General features: G+C 35.3%; 1 protein-coding gene across 2 annotated transcripts in view; it reads left to right on the forward strand.

Moving 5' to 3' along the window:
- The window catches only part of LOC140152529 (muscarinic acetylcholine receptor M1-like), an 83624-nt gene that overhangs the window by 31904 nt on the left and 25810 nt on the right, over positions 1 to 25910 (forward strand). The window contains exon 2 of one of the 2 annotated variants that reach the window (XM_072174886.1): positions 10416 to 10508. Coding sequence is in view for 1 of the 2 variants with exons in the window: in XM_072174885.1 (XP_072030986.1) it covers positions 24805 to 24819 (15 nt within the window). In the remaining variant the exon portion in view is untranslated. Of the gene's footprint in view, positions 1 to 10415; positions 10509 to 24624; positions 24820 to 25910 lie in introns of those variants that run through there. The other variant, XM_072174885.1, reaches the window with a different exon arrangement.

Here is a 25910-nt window from a genome sequence, read left to right on the forward strand (position 1 = left end):
AAGTATGTAGAACGACATATTTGTTGTTAGGCTTTCATTTGTATGAAAAATAACATTCAGGCCTAGACGATCCAGGATTATTTGTCTTTGTTTCAATACACAAGTACATTTCCCACTTATATTGAGACGAGATATACCTCAACAGAGGTCATCCATATAAACCGGTCATTTGGTTGAGTGGAGGAAAGCTGGACACTTCACAGCAGAGTCCACCCGAGACGCTTCTACTGATTATCAATGGTCGTAATTCTTTATACGGCTTATATTACAACCAGTGTGACTGAAATGATATTGTGACCTAGAAACATGATTTTATGAAAACGAAAGCTGTAAACGATTCATATTTGGTACCTCAGTTGTATGGAGCTAATAACAAATCGTCTCCTATTGTACTTTATTAATCATATTTAAAATGCATAGTAAACGTTTTTATTAAAATACACCTCTGTAGATTCGGGTTTACTTTAGCAGCAATCTGATAGCAACCATCTAAAACAGTTATAAACTTCGGTGTTTTAGCAATTAGTATCATCGCGATTCGATTCCATTTGGCTGAGCTAAAAACTCAGTTCCTCTCCAAAGTGACGCGAATATGCACTTTCCCCGTCTGACATTGAACAATGTTCAGTTAAGCCAATTGAACCAACTGAATGTAGGGGTCATGGCGTATTGTACTTTTGAACAGGCTTTGAAAAGGGGACTTGCATTTGCGATAGTTATAGTCCAAATGGCGCAAATCCAGAAAGAAATAGATACACAAACTCTGACACAGACCAAAGACAGAAAAGCCTATAGAGAGCAATAGTAGCGCTTCTTACAACATTCTTTTGTGCTCTTTCCTGTAAATGACTGCAAATAATTTGTCTTTGTTATTACACGTTTCATGTTGGACCATCGCATTTTTCATGTCCATTTACCCAGATGAAAGTGAAATATATAGGCCTATATCACATTGATAGTTCAATGGGTTATGGGTGAGATGTATCACAGGTATCAAGGGTATCTGATTTCTACTCATCCATGCATATCGATGTGCATAGCTTTGCTGATGGTAATATTCAAATAGTGTATATTAACCCTAACCCTACCCGTGGTTTTTGTGCTGTCGGAAGGGACAGAAGGAACGAAGAAGAAGAAGATGAAGAAGAAAGTCACTTGGCACCCCTGGGATTCGAACCTGGGACCCCTGCCACGCAGAGGATCCCCAGCATGTAGCTACACAGGTGATGTTGGCCCGGCCAACGATTCCCTGGGTATATATGACTTGGTCTGATTGTGTCATCAAGTCCCGCGGAATGCATGCATGCGCACGCAGAGTGGTTTTAATAGTGAGCTTTAGTGAGTCTTGGGTTAGGGTTAAGAAATCGCTTTTGGGCTGTGCGTATTACACATATTCTCACCAAAAATACACCCGATGTAATTAACTTTCTCACATTTCCCATGATATCTGCTCCAGGAGGAACAAAGTGTTTTCTTGACTGTCTATCTCATCTTATAAATTATCTGAGATTAGTACTATCAAAGCATATCTACTGCTAAGGTTCAGCCCATTAAGACATAATTATATTTTGCTTTTATAATCACAGATCGTTGTCCTCCTAATGACCATTACGTTTTTCTATGGTATTTATCTTGTCATGCGATAGAACACTTCAGCTTTTTAGATTGCAAACCTTGTATGCAACCACGGTATCAATTTGACATGCTTTTTAGGACAATTGGAATATTTTCAATCTGTATCACTCAGCCTTTGGCGACCATCAAGATCTCTCTCCATGGGCCGCAAGGTTCTGTATATGGATTGAAACAAAGGACGAGATATTCACGTCCAGTAAATGCTATAAGCTATGGGTCAATATAATATAATGCTAATGGGTAGCCACAAAGTTGTTATATAGAAAAGGAAAAGGCTTCATTACAGCGACCGTAAAAGAAAGCGATGCTTACATAAAATCCGGTTGTTGTCCTTGCGGTATAGGTACAGCACCAGCGTTCTCTAAACGCAAAGTGCATAAAGGAATCATACTAGTAAGTGTGCCAAAAAGGTCATTCTGGTAAGAAAAGAAATTGACAAAAATATCTTACCTTTTGGCAAACTAGCGAACGAGTCAACGGAATAAGGTTAGCTATTTACCAAAATGTGTTTCGGGATATGCACACCCTAAGATTTCCACGTGATGAACACCAAATTATTCATTTGAAAATGGTTTTTGCTAATTTAAAAATGGTTGGAGCTGTATATAGTTTCTTAATCCAATGTACTTTTGGTAGTTCTGTGAATTAACTAACAGATTAAAGTGTATGGCAGGTAACTATCAATAGCTATATAGTGAGCACCATCGCATTTTATGTTAAATGTGTAGTTGTATGTCTGGCTTTTTAAAGCAGTGCAAAAGACGTAAAATCTAAAACTTTCCTCGTTACCAAAGTGTTGACAAATACTGTAGTAAAAGATGTATTGAATTTTAGTAAATGTTTTACGGTTGGTTTGGCTTTTTCAAAGTGAAAGAAAGTGGTTGCTAAACATGAGATAATCTGCTTCTCGACTACCACACGTGCAAGGTGCACATATATGACTATCATCTTCATTAGTAACTGATATTGAAGCGGGAATGTACGAAGCTCACGCATCACACACAAATTAGTACTATATGTTTCTATAATAATGTCCCATAATTCCATTCTAATTTGCATACTCTGTGCATAGCTGATTCTCAAGGGTATATCTTTAACAAAGATATTTGACAGTATTATGACTTGAAGCTTTTGGAATCTATTGGATAAACACTGTTATTAAGAAGGCATTGACGTCATCCATCTTTTTGGCTATCGGTGAAGAAGAAAGTCCCAACCTCGCTCTCGCATGCCACGCAGAAGATCCCCAGCAATAGGTGACGTTGGCATTCCCTGGAAGTTCTTCAAGTCCCGTGGATTAAAGTTTTACTTTAAATCACTTAGGGAAAATATGCATGGTCATTAAGTCTCCAGAGGAAGTTCAAACATCACGGATTCAACATACTGATCTACATCTACAACATGACAATGCATCTTTCCCAGCAAGCGTACTATTATATAGACGAAGTTTGAACCTATGCGCATACTGTGCTTATACGTCCTTCCCGCACAAGGACACGCTATAAATAAAAGAAGAGTTCAGTTTGTATAAATCATAATCTACATGTGTATATAAATTGATCGTTGATACTGACCAAGAGACTAAGATGGTTAGTCCAATGATGACCAGTAAAAATACACACATCTCATACAGATAGGAGACTCGAGCAGCACATTTTAAACCTTTAAAAATATTTGGGCTATTTAAAAAGCACAAATACCGTTATACTTTGGTGGCCATTTAATTGAGAAAAAAAGAGTTCATAATATTGTCCTCTAACCAGTAACATGTCATTCTCAGCATGAGTGACTAAATTCATTGGCAAGAAATTTAAACATTCAATTGCTTACAGCCTGATGCTTGGATCTACATCTCTTTAAATTTATCCGCTTAAACGGGAATGTTTTGGATGATTTTGAAGCAGAAATTATCAAACTAGGGTTCTCTTAGCTTCTAGTTTGACACTTTGGTGTTATGGGAAGCCCTTATATTGTTTTGTTTATTAAACATTTTGTTTATCATGTTTATTATGGGTGCACTGCATGCTAAGATACATATGTACACTGAACAAAGTTCTTTATACTCTTAATAAAGTAGCAATGTATTCCCGATTGAATATCATTCTGTATGTAAACCATGTCGTAACGTGTGAAATGAAGTGCGTGACTGTAGTCTCAAATTCGCCTACTTAACATTGTTTGTAAGGAAAGGACCTTGTAGCGTAGCCAGCAGGGGGGCAAGGGGGCAGAGCGCCACCCCCTGACAAAAAAATGAAAGAAAAAAGTGCCCTCTGGCAAAAAAGGAAGAGAAAATCTGGAGGGCAAAGGAAAAGAAAAGGGCAAGGAGCCCCTGTAAGGGAAAGGACCTTTCTATATATGCGTCCAGAAGAATACCTGAAGAAAAGACGTTTACGTTACAAAAAGCTTTGCGTGTAGATTTCGATAAAGTTTAGTATTTTTATATCTTGTCTACATCGATTTTTGGTTATGGTCTCCTATTAGAAGGATTGAAGCCTGTTTGTTGGCGATATGTATTCGCTCGGTAACTAAATTCCCTTTCAACATGGTTGCACATGAGAGATGACGGGTTCATTTCTTGTTCTTGTTTTTTTTAATGCTTCATACGTTTTCTTTACTCGAATTATTGCATTTGTACTACATGTAGATGCTCTATTATACATGATTAGTATTTTCCTAACTTATAGGAAGTGCTTATTTCGTGTTGTTTACCATTTTGTAACACACGCAGTGTCCAATAAAAAGGCAATACTGAACGGTTATATACAGCCCTTAAATTATAAACATGATTGATTAATATTTGTAACTGAGCTATTTCAAACATCTAATCGTGTATACAATACAGTGTAACCTGGATAGATAAAACGCACGCTACTCACACTATTGTATTTACGTACGTTAAGATGTGCAGGAGAAAAGTGTGGAAATATCACTCAAGCGTACCTGCAAATGATGCAGGCGCTACTGTAAGTGACTTTGACAAGATTTAAAAGGTTTTGTTTAACGGCTTTATGTGTCCTGTCAGACCAATTAAATGTTCTCTAAAGAATTAATTAGACCTAAGAGGCCTGATATCCTTATAATTACGGTGATGAGGTCCCGTATTAGCTATATGCATTATCCACGATACATGCGTATCCATGAATTGTACTACCAAGAGGTTTAGGTATAGTCAATTGCGATCACGTGTGTGTGCGCTAATTTTAACTCAGTCATGCACACACCGCTTTGTTTACACTACGACTCTTGCTCACGCGATTCGCACTTTTTGTTTCTCTGCCGGATCTGGTTTTACCAAAGTAAAAATAGCACTTTCCCTGTCCCTCCATCGCTTTATCTCTCCCCTGCCATTTACATAATAGACGTTGGTATTGAATCATTATAATTATTAATACTAAGACTTGTGTATGCAGTAATAATAATACTGAGTTTCAACTTTAAAGCGACGTTGCATGCATATGTATAAAATTATTTTTAAAATAGCTTGAAATGTATTTTATTATTCCTAGATACCATGGTTAATAAACAACATGTGAAAAAAAATTTGTATACTCACTTTTGTGAAAAACGCAATGTCATTGAACATTAAAACATTTTTGTTCTAACTGAAAACTTGTGATATCACAATAATATGTTGGGGAAACCTACGGCACATGTTCTGCGATGTTTACTTGGGTATGGGTTTCCTTTTTCTATTAATGCCAAATAAATACCAACATGCCTCGTGTATGTGTCGTAACAATGACGTCATTTACACGAACCTTCACATTATCCGATTTTCAAAAATTCTAAACATCAGATTATCATCGGATTTTTGGCCTAAAATAGAAGAAAATTACTGTTCTAACATACATAGAGAGTTGTAGAATCTCAGGGTGGCACCCACCCTTCCTACTCTTCCCATTTGAAAGCATACCTTACTCCGTGTAAGGTAGGTTTATCAATTTTGTTATCGTTAAAATGAGCGTAAGGCTGGTTCTACAATTACACGGAAGCGTTTGGCGAATCGTTAGGGGCTGGAGACCACGCCCTCTCTTGGCAGGACGAAGAAATACCACCCAGTACATCCAAAGTCGCATGAATAGATGTCAGTGAAAGAAAAATCAAAATCTGATCAAACAGTGAAATTAGAACAAATATTGAAGGGAATCTTGCGAACGCAATACGGAAACCCGCTTCTCCTTTGTATTCAGTGACAAAAACATTTTGTTTATTATGTGTGCGCTGCATGCTAAGATGCATATAGGGTAACGCGTGTACTCAATGTATACTCAACAAAGTTCCTTACAATCTTAATAAAATAGCAACGTAGCTTTTTGAATGTATTCCCGATTGAATATCATTCTGTATGTAAACCATGTCGTAACGTGTGAAATGAAGTGCGTGACTGTAGTCTCAAGTTCGCCTACTTAACCAGATTAATAGTAAGGGAACAGACCTTTCTATCCCGGTCAAAAATAAATGACAAACATTCCTGCTATTAAGGTTTAATCTCTTTCGCCAAACATGAAATTCTATACATTACACAACAGCATCTTGACTTAAGAGTGTCACTTATGTAATATGCATTCACATTTCAGATAAACTATCTAGCAGTGCCTGTTCACATAATTTGAAGGGACGTGTACGTTACAAAAAGCCCTGCGTGTAGATTTGTTTAAAGTTTAGTATTTTTATATCTTGTCTTCACTAATATCTATCTATCTATTTATCTATCTACTTTTCATCGTCACTTATTCTCCTACATTGCTTTTTGAATATATATTGACCTGATTTTGTTTCCTTTCTAAGGCATTACAACAACCAAACAACAGTTAACTACATTTACTTCATGCCCTAATAGCCACATATTATGCAAGTGTTATTTTTTAACGATATCGCCGTGAAAACAAAATCATATTTTCATATAAAAGCCATTTTTGACTGAGCTCTGGGCGGGTCTTGAACTTGTGAGGTATGTGTTACACTTTTGAGTAAATAAACCACTCTATTGTTTCCCTACCAATGAAATGATTCAACGAATTGTATCATCCTCCTTACCCCCCGCGGAGATAAAGGAAATATCCAGACTCTCCACAGGCAATTCTCATCCAACTTCAACACTCATAGCACTGGCCATATCGTTGCAAATGTTCGATTCTATAGGTTTGGTGTAGGCTGCAGGTAAACTGACGCAATTTTCTTATTAAAACTGAATTTATACTCTGTCGCTTTTGCAGAAAAGCGAATCACACGCATGCCCAAATGTGCGATAACGGCGTTATTTTTGTATACAAAGTATGTGTGCGGTTCGCTTGACTGAAAATGCAATCGAGTATAAAGTCAGCTTTGCGGATAACCGTTTAACGCTCCAGGGACACAATTTCCTCGCAGAATCCGATGCCAGAACTGGGCGGGAAAAGCACTTCCATTTTTCTCATCATATATGGTCTCCTGTCATGTGCTGACCTCAATCACATTGGATTATTAATGGCTGTGTCCCTTCGAAAGAGGGAGACTCACTTCTCACTCTAGGCTTTCTTTTTCTCTCCCCTATTTCTCTGCCTTACTTCTCGCGCTCACTCTCTTCTCACTTATTCACTCGCTATTTTCTTCTCTTTCATTTGTCATTTAATGTATTGCATTATGTCATTAATTTTCATTCTTTCTACAGTTTATCCTTCTCTTTTCTCCCTATTTTACATGTTTTTTAGTCTTATCTTCTTCAATGATACGATCAGTAGTTTCAATGTCATATGCAAGTATACCAAAACCTCGTTCTTTCCTCCCATGTGAGTTTATCAGATAAAAAGAAAATACTATTAATATATATTACAAAATGTATTTTTTGCGATATGAAACCAACCCGAGAGATTCGCGTAATTGATATTGAAATCTTATTGTTTGTGTACATAGCTTGACGTATTACAAACTTGCATCTACTCAAAGTTTATAATATAGATCAATCATTTTAATGCTTTTTATGGAACCTGATACTCCCCTATCGTCAATCTAGTGAGTTCATGTTTTATTTGCAAATTGATTTTTACGAACTACGATTTAAGCTAACCAAATTGTTATTTTTTCATAAGAATTTAACTTGCCTGCCTGGGCGAATTTTGTACTAAGGATGCGTTAAAAAGAAGATGAAACGTATTGTTAATCTCAATTGCTGTTTAGTCTGTTGTTTTAATTAATCCTACAACAATAAACACCAGAAGCACCAGCAGCAGCAGAATCAACAATAAAGTAGGGCTTATAATACTACATAGAATCTTAATATAGCAACTAAAACCAAATCTTCATTTCCGTCGTTTGTTTAACCCGTCACATGGTATACGACTAAATTCTAAAAGTGGCAAAGCGGTTCCGAAGAAAATACCCCTTGCTCGTCTGTCGCAATAATAGGAAGGCTAAGAAAACAGCACTTTTGGTTCTCTGGAGATAATGCTTTATCAACGTAACTCTATATAGTACATATAGTGTACTTTGTGGTGTTTCAAGTGTTCTCTAGATAATACCTTTTCCAATAAATGACTTTTAAAAGGACACGATTCAGTCATAAAATAGTCCTTGACTATAGGCAGTCCTATACCTTCCATTTTAACCAACATATTTTTTTTGCCCCAAAACTCATGTGGTATTCATGTAAAAAGCTGTAGATCGTGTTTCAGTTTAAAAACAACATCGATAATGGTTGAATATAGCGTTTAAAAAGGTATCCCGATAGGACACCAGCTTATTTAAGCATTAAGTGCATGGACTATCGGCAGCAAAATATTGGCAATGCTATCTGCACTTAGCAGGAACATTGCGTCGCTACTCTGATATCTACCAAACTATTTCATCTACCGGCATGTCGATACATTCTTATATATAGTTACACAAATATCTATCTATCATAAATCATCATCCTTCACTGGTAAGCAAATCTCTAAAGAAAATTTATCCATGACTGAATTTCATTTTTGATCATAATATGACGGCAATCTATCATAGGTAACTATAGACTGTAGAATCATGTGGCGAATGTCTGATAAGATACAAACTTGTACAATAATATCTGCATAGCGTTGCTACCAGATCAAAATATAGGCAAACTGTGTTATGTAAATACCTGGTAGACATTTCAAATAGGAACTGAAGTAATCTATTATAGCTTGATCGACGACAAGGTTTTCATTCACATTTCTTTCTTTGAATTAAAAAAAAATCAAAAACATTACATAAAAAATAATATATACAAACACGGTACATATGGAGGAAAAGGCTAGAAGACCAAAAAGGTCTGAAAGCCTTTCCCTAAAATCAAATGAAATTAACAAAACAAACCAACATCACATAACATAACCAAAAGACAAGGGAAGGGGGAGTGCTCACGGAAAAGATTAATTATATTTGGAGATAAGTTTTGTTTTGAATTGATTGCGGAAATGTTTAACAGATTTTGAAGCTTTCAGATTTTTATCTAAAGAATTCCAAAGAGTGGGGTATCACTTGTTTTGCACCTATTTCATTTAAAGGTCATTCTGTTTGTGAACATAAATGTGGCATTGAGGATCCAATGAAACGCACAAGTCAAATTCTTGAATATGAACTTGGAATAAAAAAAAACATGTCAATACCCTATTCACCAAGGACGCCTTTTGAATTGTTATTTCGTATCTCATTTGTTGAATAACTCAACTCGACCTCAATAAATTGATTAGCCTAGTCTGCGGCTGACAATGCAAGTATTGTCGAGTTCTTCTCGTTTTCAGGTGTCTCTTTTCTCAGATTCCCTAACTTGTGATTTTATCTCATTTCATTCGACGACATCATAGACTTTATAGAATACGTGTTTCACGCTGAATGGCAATATTTGAGTAATTTAAGCAAACATTAATATTGCATGGGATTTGGAAGATTCCTTATAATAATATAGCCTTATAAAAGTATGAAAAACACGATTTTATTTAACAATCGTCGGTTTTGTGAAAACACAAATCATATTGTGAAGCATCACCTTTCAAATTGGTGACTTAATTCTCTCAATAAAGGTAATGTTAAATAAGTGTTGCAAAGAAAGGGGAAACGGTGTTGAAAATAATATCTTATATAACTCAATACAATACATGTTATATATGGGTTTTTATGCAATCTATGGGTAGGGAAGAAATGTAGGAATGAAACCCCAAAGAAATTCGTGTTTCAAATCATCGCATACGCTTAATAGTTGTGTTAAGTATTGCAATTTATCATGCTCCGTTTTATTAATTGAATTAGTCTTATTTCTACATGTACATGTCGTTTTTTGAACCATTTTACTGGATACATTTTATACATTTTGTAGTCTAAGTCAATCTTCTTTCAAAATACTATAATCATGTTCTTTTTTAATTAGATTTTTATATTTTAAATTTTCCCTAAAAATCATTATAAAGTTTCACACTTTAATTAATATTCTAACATCTACAGGTATACATTTATATGAAAATCAAATCATAATTGCCCAGCAGTGCCTTACTGCTTCATAACTGAGCTGCCTGGTCACAAAAGTACCTTACAGTTATACAGTTTGTTTCAACATAGAGGGCGCAATAGCATACAAATATCCAGTGGTGTCTTTGTGATGGATTGTTTCAATGGAAACAGCCATGATCAGCGACTGTGTGTTTCTTTCGACCATTTCGGAATTATAACTACTGAGGTATTTGATTTATTTACACCAGGTTTAAATTATTGGTTGCAATTACATAATAAATAATTAAGTAAAATATATTCTCATACTTAATACATGTACTGCCCCATTTCTCTCATTTCAGATTGTAACACACCAAACAATGTTTCGTTAACGCATAATTCACCAAACCACCAGGATATTAGATGATTTTATTTTTCAGATGAGGTGAGCAAAGGTAAGCCAACACAAAGACACATATAATCATCCAATCAGTTTGCGTCCACATAAAAAATAACACGGGTCGTTTTGCAAAAGCCAAAGTATACTTAATCAGTTTATCACTGGGTTTTAGTAACATTGTCCCTACTTTGAGAGTTTCTTATTTTCAGTGGCAGGTAATGTGAGGAAAACAGTTTTTTCTTACTTCAATGTAATGCTATGCTAAAATGCTATTTGAAAATGCAGTAAATATCTATTATTTTGTTCATATCATGTTTATTTTATACATCTACGAGCGCATTAGCTCTTAAATGAAGAATTAGATTAGGTGTTTCTTTAAGGGATCCAAAATGAGCGTTTATTGTGTTTCGACAGTATTTTTTTGTGGGACATGAGAGCACCTCAGACCTATCGAATTGCATTCTGAATACGAAGCATGTCTTTCTGATATCAAATAATTTTCATTTTTTGAAAATCACAATATAATACAAATTTTATGACAAATTATAAAAATTTGATATTTTTCAAATTTTTGATATATAACAGTCCTCGAAGTAAATTATATAAATCTAATGATATATTTTAAAGTGTATGTATTTCAATTAAAATTTGACCTTTCATATTGAAGATATGGATTTTTTTTCCAAAAAGACCTAATTTTTTTTGGTGTTTTGGGAAAAAAAATCGATATCTTCAATACGAAAGGTCAAAATTTTCAATTGATCGTCGGCTTTTCATCCCACCTACAACACTTTAAAAAATGTATTAAATTGCGAATTTCAAAAATCAAAATTATTTGATATCAGAATGACATTCTTCGTATTCAGAATGCAATTCGATGTGTCTGATGTGCTCTTATGTCCCAAAATAAATACTGTCCAAACGTTCATACCCAGCCCTTAATAGTTTCTTAACTCAAGTTTTGAGTTTATTTGAAAAAGAATTTTATACAGAGCTGCGAAGGTTTTAGTGTAATCTCTATCAAAACAATGAAGGCATCCATAATGTTCTAAATCAGACAAATAAGGATAAGTCCGGAAAGTCAATTCCAAAACTATAAATAATGAAATAACGCGATGGTTAAGGGCGTACTACACCCATATATTGGTTTGATTGGTCTAAAAAAATATTTTTTCATTTATAGCTAGGCGATATATGCACGGATCATGTGAAATTAAAAAATTATGAAAAAACATCGTTTTTCACCTATTTGTCTTAAAAGTTGATTGGTTGATAAGGACGCTTATTCATCCCTTTTAAGGGATTTTTATTTAGCGAGAGTACGTAGTCAATCTTCATAGGGATGGGCGATACCAGCTTTTGGTACCCATTGTCGAACTTGAGCAGTCAGGGGGTTTGGGTCGAATTTGTAGAAAAAATAAAACAAAATGAAAAAAAAATGGCCGCGGAGCGCGCTTGCGCGACGCAGGGGGTTGTCTGAGGGATAAAATAAACGTGTGCAAAATGAAGATCTAATTGAAGCGATTTGGTGGACAATTTTGGCACTATTATGCCAAGGCCTATATACTAGTGTAAAATTTTAGTTTGGCGGCCGAAAATTTGTGAGAGCCTTTCGTGGACAAGTTTCGAATTCCTATTATCATAGGCCTATAAATTGTTTTAAACATAAATCGGCGAAAGCAGAAGCGAAAATGGCCACTTGTATATCGATTACGCAGGGGAGGGTAAAATGAAGACTAAATTGAAGTGATTTGGTGGATTTTGGTACTAGTGTGTAAAATTTTAGTTTGAAAAAGCCGCAAATTTGTAAAATGATGGTCCATGAAACCTTCCTTGGACAAGTTTTCCCTGTACATGCTGTAAGCCTATACCGCAAATTGGGCTTAAATTTGCAAATGTTGGAAGAAGAGCGAAAATGATCATATGTTTATCCACTACGCAAGGGGGAGTCTGAGGGGGATGTTCCCCCCTGAGAAGTTTGAAAAATTTGCAAAATGAAAGTCGAATTGAAGCCATTCGGTGCATTGTTTTTACACTACTATTTGAATCAATTGCTTTAAACAGAAAAAAGGGCCCGAACTCAATTTGCAAAACTTGAGATTGGCAATTACTAAAGCATGCATAAATCGATGAAGTCGTTATGGAGTCCGTCTTAATTTTTGACTTTGGTGGCAAAATGTGAGGGGCCCTGCATATCGGCGGACCCGCAGTCATCTTCACGTGCTTTTAGGACGAGGACCCGCCTTCAAGCAATGCCTAGTCGCAGGCCTCTATAGGACCTACTTCCAATCGTCCCGACTGTGCAGTTATTTACACATGGGCCTACTCAATTACGTGCAATTTAGTTTCTCTCCTCCTTTCCTCCATTTTCTCTTCTCTTTTCTCCTTTCTTCCCTTCTCTTCTCTTTATTTATTTATTTGGGGGGCGTCAGCCACCTGAATCCGCGCTTAATTGAGTCCATGTGTAGGCCTATGTTGGGGATTGGAGGGTACTGAGGCCTACCACATTTAATAACGAACTTACTTACTCTTTGTGGGATTTCGAATCGCAACACAGGTAATAATAAAACCAGTAGCAAACTTCACTTTACCAACAAGATACAACAACTTTACAACTTTCTTTTTAATTAATGAAACAAAGCTTATTTTTGACTCAGAGTTTAAATTTAAGATGCTAGCCGAAGTCAATAACTTTGCACATTCTTCGGGTTCCTTTGTTTCCACTCATGTTAAAAGAAGACATAAAACCTGATGATCAGCTGACTCTTTCTGTTGACAATTTAAGTTTAAAACATTATTAACACAATTTTGTGTTGAAATTAATTGTAAACATTAAACAAAACCAATACATTGGCTATAGTTTCAAATCTTTCATAACATATAACCGTGGTGTTTGTAAAATATTTTGTAAAAGATTTGCAATTAGGCCTACTTTGATTGGATTCGAACATTGCAACTTTACAATGCTCAAGAACACGAAAACTTCGGGTGTGTGAAACATTGTTAAAAATTGTATGAAATGAGGATTCTAGCGTAAACTAGTTTCTATACACTTTTAAATGTGAATGATAGGAGGTCTGTAGGCTAAAGGGGCCCCGAAAAATTTTTGTGATGAATTTTTTTGCTTCAGCCCCCCCAGCAAGTGTTTGTGAACGGTCGACGGTCCCTATAGGCCTACCACACACAATTTATTCGCTACCTGAAGTCGCTAATAGAGAATGAAAGATTTTTTATTTAATATTTGTTTTCAATTTTCGAATAATTATTTTTGTTTTCAATAGGCCTACGTTCCATAAAAATAAAAGTATTGTATCGGAAATTGACCGATACCAAAATGGTATCGAATCGCCCACCGCTAGAAAAACCAAATCATGGCGTCTGTACAAAAATGTATGCGCAAGTCTTTCGGCAAGCGAATACAGTGAGTTTCATGGATTTATACTGGATTTATACTGGATTTTCTTAAAGTGGAATGATTTCAGCATGCGGTACAGGTAAGTGACGAAACTGTTACTACACGTGAACTAGTTGGGTGTCCCATTTAGCTATTATCATTGTGAACATACCGATTCACATTACAAATGCATTATAAATCATGTTTTGTAAGCTTCCCGTATTTCCTCAGAAAACTGAGCAAAAATTCACCTAATACTGAAAACCAAGGCATTGACTGTTCTTTAATTTTAACTTTATCAAACCTGAAACAAATATGCTGCCTTGCGAACACAAATTTTGCATATCATTGTCAACTAGAAGGGGGGAAATAAGTTTAATTTCATTGATAACATGAAATTGATGCATATTAATGTTTTCAAAGCTGTGCATAATTAATTAATTTCCCCCAAAAAATAATTTTGATACTTTTAACGTCTGTCACAAATGCTTAACAAGTGTTGTGATTTGATTAACGGTATCAATTCTGAAATTCTAAAGAAACTCGATTTTGTGAATCGAGGTCTATACCTCTTCCGAGCTTCTACCTTTAAAGCATGTAAGCTACATTGATACCGATGCCACCAATAGAACAAGAAGATTTGCCCCTTCATTTTGCATACCACTTTGACCAATTTTTTTTCTGATTTCTCCATAAAATGCAGAAAACCCGCAAAAAAATCCAATGGGTGTAGTACCCCCTTAATGACACTTCTATAAGATGATTATGTTATTAATGACATCGTAAGGCCGTAGCCGTTAAGTAATATCATGTTTCAACATTTTAGACAGAAAAGAGAAGTATAAAACGAAACAAAAAATGTGGCATGGGCAAACCATGTCATCAATACAATTATCCCTGACAAAGCTCACTCGTTTTGTCACACATAAATTGTTTTGATTAATAAACCTGATGAATCCGTAATTGATTTGTTCCAAAGACGTTTATAGTTGGTCACTGTCGAAGTCGAAATCAATCACCAAAATAAATATTGTATTCCTGCGTTGTATTCCAAAAGTCCAGGTTTTTTTACCAGGTTCTAAAGGATTACTATATATTCCTTCACCTTTTACAATGATAAACTCGACAATTCACCTGAAAAACAGCAAAACAACCGGGTGATTTAAACATCGACAAATTGACAAAGCGTCAAATATTCTTGTATTGTGTATATTTTGTAATAGCACGAATAAAGATCCGTAAGCAACCCAGCCCAATGAGCATGTAATCCACACATTGTTATATAGCACTATTAGTGTTCTACATGATTAAACTTGTCCCCATATTCCCAAATGAATTGTCTAGCTTGCCGTGACGGGAAAGAAGAGTTCTTATTCGAAATACGTTTTACGCATGTTTCATAACATACAATTTATCTTTATTTTTATTGTTATGGTTTTCAGACTTAACGAACCAACAACATGTAATATCCATTAATACCATGAATACCGCAAACGTCTGGATGTCTCTAACGAAACAAGTCACTCATATCTGAAAATACTAAGTTACATGGCATAATTGCATCAAAATGAATTGTTATCTCTAACACAATTTGTTTTATAGGAATGATTGCTTTGTACAAACTCAAAGATTCGTTTAAAGTTACTGGCAGAACAAAAAGAGTATCTTTTGAAGTACAGTTGTTATATGACATACAATTAAAGTTGGTGAAAAAGCATTAATGTGGGATTATCAATAAACCATCGGCAATCAATAGTTCTTAGGTTTGTCAGTAGATTTAAGGTGGTACTACAACCATTGATAAATTTTGTGACTAATTTTGCATTTTTCTCAACACACTGGTAACAAACGTTATGTATATTATAGGGGCAAGGAATCCTATTTCTTCAAAGAAATTTCAGTGATTCAAGACAAGTGGTTCATTATATATATTCAGAAATGAGGTACATTCTAACCGGTACCTCTTTTCTTATCATAAATAACGTACCTCTTGTCTCGAGTCACTGAAATTCCAGTGTAATAACTGGATTCATTGCCCCTATAATATACATAACGTTTGTTACCAGTGTGTTATTATTTTTGAGAAAAATGCAAAAATAGTCACAAATTTATCAAGGGGTGTAGTACCACCTTAACACTACAATAATTACTCACGTTTCTAGATTTTACATTCATAAAAGTGGTAGCAGAGTGTGTATTGGCAGTCAACAATGCCTGTTACATCATGATTATAATTACCACTAATTAAGAGCGATTCACAATGTTGTATATAGCAGATATCAGGGACAATTCAGTTCTTTCAAGAATGTAAGGTAATTTTTAGATTGTTCATGTTCAAACAATATCAGGATGGAACAGTTATTGGCCAAGAATTCCTTTGTACATGTTCATCCTTTCCGAAGTATAAACCAATTATCATTTTAATTTTTCCTCTGGAAGACATATTGATATAACGAATTAAAATATTAACACTACTGCCAAGGCAGGAAGAGAAACAAACATAAATACAAAACGAATGGAAAAATTACATATCAAGAGAGAAAACGTGCGTTTTAACAGCTTTTAAAAAACGATAAGAAAAACAGCTTCTTTGATGGAGAAATTAATCATGATCAATGTGGGATATAACGAGTGCCCTGGCAAGTCCTCATCCATAGGTCTTGCGGCTCGCCTATATAGAACCCACACTCTTCCTCGTGTGTGTCAGCTATATGTTTGTCTCAATATTTGTATGCAAATACCGCGTGTCATGCTTCCCTCCGACACCCCTTAATATGACTAACATTTAGTGTTGTATGCTCGTGTAACTTGCCTCCGTCCGATCCCAAGCGCGTTGTACATCAACCCATAATAAAAGCATATTAGGAATATTATTACCCACTATTTCACAGATTATAGTCTCTGCTTTCACCAAGCCACGTGAGGTTTTTGACCATTAAGTTAAGAGAAAAATTTGCCTCAGTCTATAGTATCGTCTATTGCTACGCTTTATCCGGTAAAATTATATCAATTTGATACCGTACGATTCCTGAAAGAGATCATATTGGAAATTTGAGCCTGATACATGATAATGCACTTTTTATCAATTTAGTAACATTTGCCGCTGAAATGACCATTGAAACAAATGCTTGCACATACTCTGCATAATTGTTGCTAATATTGTTGCATTGAATATGCTCGAGAACGTAAGATGTTTGATTCAGAAATATAGCTGACATCCGGACGTTCTTTACAAGTCTATTGGTATATTTTAATCATCATAATGTCTTCATTTGCATCGTCAACAAATCGACGCGTGTTTGCCACATTATATAGGATTATATTCTTAGTGTCATTTATTTCTACAAAAGCACTTTGCTTTCCAAGATCTATGTTTCATCGATTGACATTTCTTTTGATGGATTTCATCGAAATAGGTCGTTAGCCCCAGGATTATATCTTCTGCTTCAACTATCTTTGACACCGGCTAAAAGAAATATTTTCTTACTAAACATATTGCTGAAACCGTATCACGGTAGATGACTTAAATGTTGCATGAAATAGAGCACAATTGAAAGATACAAGACTATATATATTCCATCCTAGACGTTTGTACTAAAGTTTCAATCCATATTTTGATAAATTCTAACATCAAAACTGATCATAGATATATTTTTAATTCGTTCGGCACGTTGATGGGAAAACCTATTTTGTTTTTGTCATAGCCAATTCTGAAAGAGATCAAATACGTTTTCATGTAAAACCATGTTATTCTTTGGATATTTTAATAAATTGATTGTGAAATTATACCAGTTACAATGTCAAGCAATTATTAAAGGAGGAAATAGGAAAAGTGATCCCGCCCAGAAATTGAACCCAAGCAGCGCTGGATTTACCATTGGGCCAGATGGGCCAGGGCAAAATTTGAGGGCCCACTGTCGCGTATTGTCCCTTCAAACGGCAAAAATTACCTTCATTTTGGGCTAACATAGTGTCAAATTGAAATGCCCTAATAAAATCGGAACAAAATATGCTCATCCCCGTCTACATTGTAATGCATCCGCCACCACTGGCGATCTTATACTTAAACCAAAATTTGGTCACTTAAGTGCACATGCCTTCCTCACGGTAGGTTTGGGGGTCTCCAAATTTTTGCCTGGCCTAACTTCCCAAAAACGATACATTTATTTAATTACTAAGTAAATCTATCAAACTCAGTCAAAGTAATTTGTTTTCATATCAAGTATCTTAATAAGCAATTTTGATTACTTTAATTGAATTATGATAAAACCTTCGCCTTGTCTCTACTAAAACGAAGACGTATGTCCACCTTGTATGGCAACCAAAAACCAATCACGGTGCTTAATATTGCCTGTTGGCTACAATGTGACGTAGATAAATCAAAATAAGTCGTTTGTCGAAAATCTTTTTTGTTTCATTTTATACTCTTTCAAATTTGATAAACTACAATTTCGTGAAAATCTGATTGAAATTGGATTTGTGAGTTTTCAGATGATTCTTTATATTTTGTTGAAACAATTAAAAAATTAAAACAAAGTCACATATATATTTTTGTCTCTATTTCAAGAGATGGATGTCAGCGACAAATGACTCATCTTGCCTGATTGTGTCGCAGATAGTTTCGCTACTAAATGCTATTATCTTGTCAATTGGCTTAAGCACGAAAAAGGTCAGCGGTATAACTGGGCTACAAATATCGTAGTAGGACCTTATCTTGGAAAATATGTTGCCTTATATGTGTGTCAACATGGTCAATAGCCCTCTAAAAATATTTTAAAATTTTTGAAAGGTAATAAATCTGAATAAGAGACATGTTAGAAATAGGCATTTAAAGCAGGAAATTGTGCGCCATTGTTGCTAACTTATACAAATCTAGTGCTTCCGACGGATATGTAAACGTGACTATAAAAGCAATCTTCAGGACCCACTCTTCAGAAATAACACTTTCATGTATATCTGTGTTTAATAGTTAATCCATTTGAACACTTGTGTAGAGTTCTTTGTTATTTCTCTCATTTCTGCGTCGTCATTGCCGGGTTGCGTTGTTAGCTGACACTGACACAATAAGTGTAATACAATCATCTCTAGGAAGTCGCTTTGCTAGCAAACGCCTCAAAGTGGTATTTTGTCTGGCTTGCGAGTGTTTTACTATTGCAATTACTGTTTGTGCGTGGGACACAATGATGAGAATGTGACTGTGAAGAAAATTCATTACCTAACTGACTCTTTAAAGGAGTTGAAGCAAATAAGACATACCGTACATGTTTTAATCGTGGGAAAAATAACGGGGAGGGAGATGCGGCCAGATGCGAAGGAAAGAGAGTCTTGAGATATATTAATCACAGTAGCATATCAAAAGAAAAACACCCTAAAGAGATTGTAATCGTTGAAATCCACAATGTAAACCAGAAACCATTAAAACACATCTATTTATTTCACTCTATGTCTGTCTATTAGTCGGATTGATTTTGAGGAAGGGTTCTAAATAACTGTCAAAACAAGATATCATTTAATGATTATCAATTATATTGGCTCAATTTCAGTTAAGTCCATTAAAACTCTCTTCAAGTAATTTGTTTTCATATGAAGTATTTTGGTAAGCAATTTCAATTAATTCAATTAATTTGAGGCGTAAGCAAAACCTCCGCTTTGTCTCTACTAAAGCGATGAAGTATGCCCGCCTTGTACGGCAACAGGCAGCCAATCACGGAGCTTAATATTGCCTGTTGGCTACAATATGACGCAGATAAGTCAAAATAAGTCGTTTGTCGAAAAAAAAGAATTTTCTTTGTTTCATTCCGTACTCTTACTAATTTGGTCAACTACACTTTGCTGAAAATCTAATCGAAATTGAATTTGTGAGTTTCCAGATACAATTATTTATATTTTGCTGACACAATGAAAAAACTAAAACAAAGTCACATAATTTTGTCTCTATATCAAGAGATGGATGTCAGCGACAAATGACTCGTTTTGCCTGATTGTGTCATAGATAGTTTCTTAGATTCGCTACTAAATGCTATTATCTCGTCAATTGGCTTAAGCACGAAAAGGTCAGCGGTATAACTGGGCTACAAATATCGTAGTAGACCTTATCTTGGAAAATATCAAATATGTTGCTTAATTTGTGTGTCAATAGCCCTCTAAAGATATTTGACAATTTTTGAAAGGTAATAAATCTGAATTAGAAATAGTTATTTGAGCAGGAAACTATGTGCCATTTTTGCTGACTTGAAACTGGTTTGTCGATACCTAAGACCATGTTTTTTTCGTTATATCTAGATAAATGGTGTCAAATCAGAACATCGCTTTGGTTAAATTCTAATTGCACAAATAATCATATAAATCTAGTGCTTCCGAAGGTATGTAAATGTGACTATCAAAGCAATCTTCAGGACCCACTCTTCAGAAATAACACTTTCATGTATATCTGTGTTTAATAGTTCATCCATTTGAACACTTGTGTAGAGTTCTTTGTTATTTCTCTCATTTCTGCGTCGTCATTGCCGGGTTGCGTTGTTAGCTCAATAAGTGTAATACAATCATCTCTAAGAAGTGGAAACTTTGGCGAGGGAGACACGGGAGAAAAAGGTAAAAATTAAAGGGAGTCTCTTAGACTTGATTTGCTACAGTGATTGATCATATCATTTAACCACAAATAAGGTGATTTGAGAAGGTCAGGGAGGTGAACACTGCTTAGTAGGGAAAAGTAGGGAAAAGGTTACCCAGAAATGTATGGGCTTATAGGAGTTAAATGCGAGTGGGATGACAGGGGCCATACTTTTCGTGTTTTAACCATTTAACTACAAAACTGCAGTGTACTTCCCCTTAATATTAATACATTGATCTAATAGTAAATGAGTCACGGAATAATCGCATTTATATTACCATAAGGCTTATCGTTCTTGAGTTAAAGCCAATAATATACCAAAAGGTTTTGGGCGTGTTCCCTTTTCCATAATGTACATGCATGGTGCGGAAATGACACCCCTTATATCAAGCTTTGGGACCTGCTTTATAGAACCATTATCATTCATCTTATGTGTCAGCTTTATTGTCTCAATATTTGAGTGTATACATCGCTCCTCTCCGACCTGCCTTAAGGTTATAATAATAAGTATACAGGCAGAAAAAATAGAATGACCCAGAAAAGGCTTACCTATGAAGCATCAGGCTATTTATATCGTCTTTCAACCAGGATTGGAGTAAAAATAATTATGTCCATTTATGTACGCATATTTACATGAAAAGCAAAAACGGACACACCTATTATCACAATCCAGAAGTGATTGAACAACATGGAGTATGCGCTCGTCGAAAAACCTTTGCCAACTTAACAAGCCACTATTGGTAGATCGCAAGAGCAGCCAATCAGCGTCACCGCATAAAAAAGTTTCCGGAATTGGTTAATTCTACAAAAGTTCTTAATGAGAAAGTTTGTGGTTAATTCGATTACAGAAAAGAAATTTATGTTTTCCGCTGAGCAAATAAACTTTAAAATAACCTTTTAAAACATTTTCCTACCTGTATGCCTAGTGAGATCCATAAACAATAATTTTCTTATCCAGATCCATATGATTTGACTTAAATCTAACAGAGCATTCTCCATGACACCTTTTTCCTGAAATGCTATAATGATGAGACATATGTTGCTTTGTATAAGAGAGAGAGTGAAGAGGAGTCACATTCGCATACCTACACAAAGCTAATACCAATCCCGGGTGCAAGTCAAGAAATATCACCAGCACACAGCAATATACCTCTCTATACTTTATTATGACAACCACTACGATTTCACTTTTATGAAGCAAAGAAAGTGACAAACAGGTGCTGCTTGTCTACACGACTCTAAAAGTGATCAACAATGGCCGCTTTTAAACGTGTGCTCGTCGGGTATAAGATTCAGAATTCCTGAATATCTGCCAGGTCCATTTCTTATAGTCAGTAAACTTGCATGAATATTATGCAGTCCTTGTGAAAAATAATTCAAGGTCATTCACGCATGTTTAACCTTAAGATATTAACCGTGCCAATCCTGTACAATTCAATAATATCTTAATTAGTATTCTAATTTATTGTCCTTTTATGTTTTAATAAATATTTCGTTTTAATTTATCATCCATATACAGATACGCATAAATCGGCTATTCCAGTTGAAATCCATACACCCCTATGGAAGACAATCTCCCACACAGGGGTGTATGTTTCAAATGGAGTCAACCTTTCAGGTAACACCATTTGAAAATCACACTCCTATAGGGGTGTATGGTTTCAAATGGAATATCTCAAATGGTAGCCGCATGTGATCATTGAGTGACTCGATCAGGCAAAATGCCTCGGTGGGTCGAAAAAAATCACTGAGTACTCATTTTTTATTGAATATTATTGTCCAATTAATTGGTGTCATTTTGCTGATTCCATCCAATTTGGAAGTACTGTTTCCCAGATGTGATTATCTTGACATTGTTCAAAATGACAAAATATATAAGAAGGAATATTATGTCCAGGCCCTTAAACCATAATCTAAAAAACTATTATAATAATTATCTTTAAAAACTATTTTTGTTTTGCATATAGGGTTCTATTGGTTTGATCGGGTCACATTGAAGTAGAAAGTGTAATAACTGGAGATATGACGTCATATCACACTCTCAGATTTGCTTCAAATGTAAGCTAATGTACAAGCGTACGATCAAACAACGTTTGTATTCGGTTCTGTTGAAATTCAAACATCTTTTGAGTTGTCTTTATTCATGGTCAAGTCAGACGTATTACACTTAGACGATTATTACATTTGATACATACCAATGCGCTTTCAGGACAGCCCAAGGTTAGAAATGTTTTCTTTGCTAAGAATTTATTAACCATGACATTTTCATCTGTATTACTTGATGGAACATTAATGCATTGCTTTGATCAATTTTTTAGTGTAGAGTGTCGCATTTGATATGTTGGTAACAATATATTTTGCTAGCATTAATTCATGGCCACGGTTAAGCTTTTGTAATTCGGTTCTTGGTTTCAGGTATGTTTGTCAGGCATGCATTTACAGGCATACATATGATACAGATCAGATTCGAGAAAACTTTCAATGTTGATGCTACCCCGGGATGCTACTCACTTTTATAACTCTGTGTGCCTTACAGAAACAGTGAAATATCTGACGCTTGTACAAGACGGTAGTATGTGTTAATTCCAATTAATGCTGCACTGAAAAAAGACTGCGTAAAGTGTAATCAGAAAACGTTAAGTCGTTTGTTTATTCTATTTAAAAAAATTAGTGATTTTTTTTTTCGTGCTTTAAAAAGAGTTTAGATTTTGAAGAGATTGCTTGGCATGGCAACTATGTCAAATAAGATGGATGTAGGTTTGTAAACTGGTAAGGGATGAAATCAAAACTCGACTGCCGGTTGCCCGGCGGTTACCGGCGGTTGAACCACGTTCCATTGTTTGGAACAATATAAACCGGCTCCAACTGGACGGAACCGCCCCGAATCGGCGGTCGACCGCTGCTCGAGTTTTGATTTCATTACATTTGATATTGTTGGTGGAGGAAGAAGCTGAATAGTTGAAACTTGTCCTGCGCACATGGCTTGTGAGCAACAAGTTCAGAAAAGGATTGTCATCAAGGGGGAGGATTGTTTTCTATTACAGTCTTTATTAGTAATAGATCAAAGTTTCTTTGAACATAATTGCCATTCATTTCCAACTTGAAGACAAAAAATAGCTCTTACTCATCAAAGCAATAATTTGATTTGCATATATTTGGAAACTCACGAGAAAAAATAAGTATGTCGTATCATCTTCTTCCGGCCAGGCATTTGCACTGTTTTGTAAATATTTTATGACATCATCTATCAAATATTACTTATATTAAATCTAACATAGCTTTATGTACTGATCTGTTCATTTTTTATTTACATTGCGCGGAAATGGGCTCCATGTTCAGAAAGCAAACACAAACAATGTAGTAAAAGATAAGCCGGTATTCCGACACGCTCTCAGCTAGACTCATTTACCTTTGACACAGTTTTAGGTAAAAAATAATTTACTTAAAATGTAAGGATGTTCTTCATGTAGCTAAAATTGGATCACACACGTTTGCTTTACGTGTAAAACATACCAAAGCAAATAGACAGAGAGGCGACGCTTAACATTTCTGATGATCCTAGCATTGTACATTCTTGAAGTACTTTGAATTAGTCACAGAATACACCCATTGTGCTCATATATTGTGTTGTTTTAACAATTGTGGCAAGTAGTAAGCAAACACTGAAACAACGTGATATGATATCTGTACTTGACCCTGACGGTATCACAATACATGCGTGACCTTGGTTTATATAAGTATCCAAAAGTAAGTTGTGTTTCCATTTTGGTAAATATTATTTATCGGTATAGTGGGGATGCTGCTTTCAACTTAAAATATAACTGGGCGTTTTTACATCAGACATCAGATGGAGAAAAATACTGCTTGTCTCACACTCCGCCTTGTATTCCATGTATACAGCGCACAAATCAAACATAGTTTAATATTTAGATGGTCTGGATTAATAGTGACTGTAAAGCTATCATGAAACTATCATTAAGTAGCTTTTGCTACTTATGTTATCTGACAAAATGAACCTTTGCTAGAAAAGTGCATTAAAGTCTTGGTATTCTTACAGACGGATATTTAGCAAGGAGGCAGTCAATCGGGCTGGGTTGGGGCGGGGCGTCAAGCGTGATATCTAGGCTGCGCAGATTGCACCGCATTCCAACACTTCACTTCATTGAGTACGGAGCTATCATGCAACTTCCACTTGTGGCTAACAGATTACGTATATCTCGTGGAAAAAATCCCAGCGCGTGCTGCAAACATGGTGGTATTGATATATAGGAATAAACTGGAACTGCTTCATATTACTACTTGTATATAAATTTTGATTTAGGATACCTGGATTAAACATTGATCATCATGTTGGGGACACCGGTAAGTCTTTAATACACTAATGTAATTCATGTCATGTATTACATTTGGTAGCAAATTCATCTAATATCAGGTATTACTACAATAAAATGAGTTCAACCTGTTAATGTTATTATACGTTGATAATAGAGTACTTAAAGGGGCATTTCGTGATCCACAACATCATCCCCCCCCCCCATTTTACTCAAAAAAGTTAAGATATTTATACCACTGGAAACCTCTGGCTACATAATGCTTATGTACAAAATATTTCTTGCAGATTAATTCGTTTAGCCACAATGTCGTAAAATTTGAATCGTGTTATGGTATACCAGAATAAACTTACGACACATTATCTATGGAGCAGTGTAATACACATAATCATGCATAACTCAAAAACGCAACATCAGAATCAACTTAAATTTTGGGAATAAGTTTTTTAGATATCTACTAAAAAAATGTCATAAGAAGAGGACTACGAAATACTACTTTAATTAACAACAACAAAAATAAAGTTCAACTATTACTTTGGATACCACGATATTCATAACATTACGCGCCTTTTTTTTTGCTCTGGGTGTGTGTGGGGGGGGGTGAAGGGATGACCTGTGTGTGTGTATTGTGTGTTTGTTTGATTATTATTTTTCTCAATTTATACGTTCCTCGTTTTCAGATGATTCATGATCTTTTCTTTTTTCCCAGTTAGACTAAAGACTTCACCCAATGTTCATATTTCATACATTTATAGCCACAAATTGACGTGAATTGCCAAATTTACACTACATCTTTCTATGTGTTTATTCTCACGGAAGTAAAGCACCTCAATATTGTCCACAATGTAGAAATAATGATTGAAATGAAATATATTTGCCCACTAACTATTTATCTAAAGATAAGCACTAAATTAGTGTAGGGTTTCAGTTTTTATTCTTAGTTTGTTCCTCCTCCAAACCAGGATGTATGATGCCAGGAATAAGGTGTGTTCACCACAGCAAAGTTAACTTGCAATCTAGACAGTTAACCTATCTTTGAGTCATTTTGTCGTTACAATGTCAGGCGTGTGGCGTCATCCCTCAAACACTAGGTTATTAAATTTGTAGACGACTTTTTAGTAT

This window comes from Amphiura filiformis, chromosome 5 (assembly GCF_039555335.1).
Source record: "Amphiura filiformis chromosome 5, Afil_fr2py, whole genome shotgun sequence".
Lineage (NCBI taxonomy): Eukaryota > Metazoa > Echinodermata > Ophiuroidea > Amphilepidida > Amphiuridae > Amphiura > Amphiura filiformis.